At 41.5% G+C, this 2,908-nt stretch overlaps 1 protein-coding gene across 1 annotated transcript; it reads right to left on the bottom strand.

The window, feature by feature from the left end:
* Nucleotides 1-496: 496 nt before the first annotated feature.
* Nucleotides 497-2,548, bottom strand: LOC134882590 (piggyBac transposable element-derived protein 3-like). Its single transcript, XM_063910392.1, has 2 exons — nucleotides 2,324-2,548; nucleotides 497-2,130 (listed from the first exon to the last, which is right to left on the bottom strand). The coding sequence occupies exons 1-2, from the start codon at nucleotides 2,538-2,540 to the stop codon at nucleotides 512-514; spliced, it is 1,836 nt and encodes a 611-aa protein (XP_063766462.1). The 5' UTR covers nucleotides 2,541-2,548; the 3' UTR covers nucleotides 497-511.
* Nucleotides 2,549-2,908: the final 360 nt, after the last annotated feature.

The raw sequence follows: 2,908 nt of genomic DNA, 5'->3' as shown, positions 1-2,908 counted from the left end.
TTCATTTTTCTTTGCTATTTGGGTCAAGTAGGACCTAATAAATATAATATCCAAATTTGGTTTTGATACATTAAGTAGTTTTTGAGAAAAATGATGTCCTCATATGAGGACAATGGGTCTATCATAAGCATTAAAAATATTATTTGATTTTTGGCATCACAAGGTGCCAATTAGTCTAAATTAAAATGTTTAGCTTTGTACAATAAGTATTTCTCTCAAAAATCAATGTCCTCGTATGAGGACAATGGGTCGATCTTGGTATATGACAGACATAGACACCATTGGTTTAAAAGTACAAAACAGTTTATTTTAATAGGTAAATATCAATATGTATCACATCAAATTGAATCAGCTATTCATTTAAAGCCCTTAACATGGCTTTACAAAAATAAAACCGCATAGTCATGAGAATCAGAACCACAAAACACTTAACAGAATTCATTTCAAGCTTCAAACAAACCGTATGTATCCAAACTTTTAGTGATCTAAACTTTTAGTGAACGTCATAGCATCATTCATGTTTCAAGAGAGCTAAAAAAAAGCCAGTGTGAAAAGCTGCAAAGCAGTTGCGTTCACTCGTCAAACAGAGGTAAACATTGCATGTCACGCATTGCACACGGGATTTCCCAGTGCAGCCTTTCATTCTGCACCGCATTGGGTTTTTCAGAGGAACCATGTCTGGAAGATGGGCAGCAGTGGATCGCACTGAGACATGGGGGATTGGAGCAACACGAGATTTTTTCTCAGGTGGTGGAAGGAGATTTTCATTTCCCACGTCACACTTGCTGAGGAATACCTGAGCCACTACCATGCGAAACTCCAGAAACTGCATGATCGCTTTCCTTGGTGTTCCACTTTCTTGGCGATCCTTGTGGTACAGGATCCAGCTGTTGGCCAGTGCCAGGTCGGTGAAGTGCATTAGCATGCGAACAGTCCACTTCTTTGTTCGGACACCCATTCTGTAGTAGCTGATCATTCTGTCTGACATGTCAACACCTCCCATATTTGTATTGTATTCGCGCACAACACTCGGCCTTGTGACAGTGACATATATTTTGTTCTTCTTGGACCACTGCCGGCATTGGTCTTCTGGCTGCTCTGCATGGACAGTGGAGAGCATCATCACTGGCTTATTGTCGTACCACTTCACCACACACACTTTCCCATCTTCCCTGGTTACTGCAGCAGAGGTACCTCTTCCTTGGATTTTCAAGGTTTTGTCATCTGGTAGCTTACTCACTGCTTGTGAGACACGGTTCTTCATCACAGTGCCAGTAAGATAGATGTGATCCTTCAGCATAGTATCCACCGCTGCAGTGGAGGTGAAGAAGCGATCACAGTACACTTTCGTGCCGGCAGTCAGGGTTTCAGACAGACGTTTGATGACGAGCGATCCTAGACCCAATCCATCAGAGTCCGGAACCTGCAATGCCAGTGCCTGTGAGCCTTGGTACACCTCAAAGTCTAGCACGAGACCATCCACCGATGCCATCACGAAGTTCTTCATCCCAACTGGATTTGGCTTTAGTGGCAAATACATCCGGAATGGGCAAGCGCCTGTGAATGGTATCATCTGCTCGTCTATGGAGACGCACTCTGGATGGATCTGCAGGCGGCAGCCGGCAAGTATGCGATACATGTATGGCCTCACCTTCCAGAATCTGTCGATTCTCTTCTGTTCTTCTGGAACGTCATTGTCAATGACCACTTTCAGATGGCTCCGTAGTTTGAAGAATCGATCTCGTGTGATTTTTTCAGTAATGGCAGGGATTCGTAGAGCATTGGACCAAAACATTCTCATCTGTGGATAAGGCACGCAAGACATCAAGATTGCTGCTCCAAAGAAGTGATACATCTCATCCACTGATGTGTTGAGAAATCTCCCAGTGTTAACGAGTGACATGGCATTTGTGCAGTCAGCGATTAGTTTCATCAACTCTGAGTCGATGTACTGCTCCACATAATTCAGTGCCTGCCAACTTGCCCGAACATCTTTCAGTACAGTGTCATCTTCAGCTTCGAAGTGGACTAAGTTTGGTTTAAATGGAGTATATCTCCAGCGCTGTACACGTCCAGCAATCCTAGATTTTGGCCTGGGCTGCCCATGTCCGTGCTCTTCCAAAACCAGCTCTAATAAGAAAGACAGAACACAGTTTATTTATTATGCAGTCGGGATTGCTAACGTTAAAGTGGCTGATTGAGTTGAGAGATTGTGATGATAATAATAACAACAACAACAATAATAATAATAATAACCATAATCATAATAAACAATATTAGCAATAGTAATGACAATAATAATTATAAATATTTTTTAGCTCACCATCATTCTCAATATGTTTACGGCCATGTTCATTCTCAGAGTCTTCGGCTGCATTAGGTGCATCAGGTATGTATTCTTCATCTGAATCATCTCCAGGTGCTGGATCATCAGAGTCAGAGTCAGACTGCTGTTCTTCCATTAGCTTAGCTGCATGCATATCGACTTCATCTTCATCATCTGACAGTTCCTCAACGTCAGAATTCTCTACAATTGCCATGAGCAATTCTTCTGCCCTTGACAATGACAGCTTTCCTATAATAACAGCATGACAGAATAAAGTCCAAATCAAAATCTGTACCAGACATAGAGGATGCAGTACATGTATATAGTATATGATGCAGACTAGCTATCAAGCTTGCTTGCTAGCTCTAACTGTAGAACTATAGCTAACTGTGGCTACTGTAGCTAACTGTATTGCATCGCAAACTATAAAATTGTGAAGAAGGCATATAGGAAACCTTTATGTTAGCAAATGTGCCACTTAAATGAACTAAATAACTTATTTACAACTGTAATCTCTTCTGAATCTTCCCAACTTTAGCTAACCACATGGTGAAATAATGTAATGGTGCAATTAATCATGAT

This window comes from Eleginops maclovinus, chromosome 20 (assembly GCF_036324505.1).
Source record: "Eleginops maclovinus isolate JMC-PN-2008 ecotype Puerto Natales chromosome 20, JC_Emac_rtc_rv5, whole genome shotgun sequence".
NCBI lineage: Eukaryota > Metazoa > Chordata > Actinopteri > Perciformes > Eleginopidae > Eleginops > Eleginops maclovinus.
Note: the sequence above shows the minus strand (reverse complement) of the source record. Positions and strands in the feature narration are given on the sequence as shown.

Bases quoted from the DNA above. Each gene is read 5' to 3' on its own strand.
- LOC134882590 (XM_063910392.1), bottom strand. From the start codon at position 2,540: ATGGCAATTGTAGAGAATTCTGACGTTGAGGAACTGTCAGATGATGAA. The intron at 2,131-2,323 runs GTGAGCTAAAAA...CTTTCTTATTAG, and splicing joins TAAACATATTGAGAATGATG to AGCTGGTTTTGGAAGAGCAC.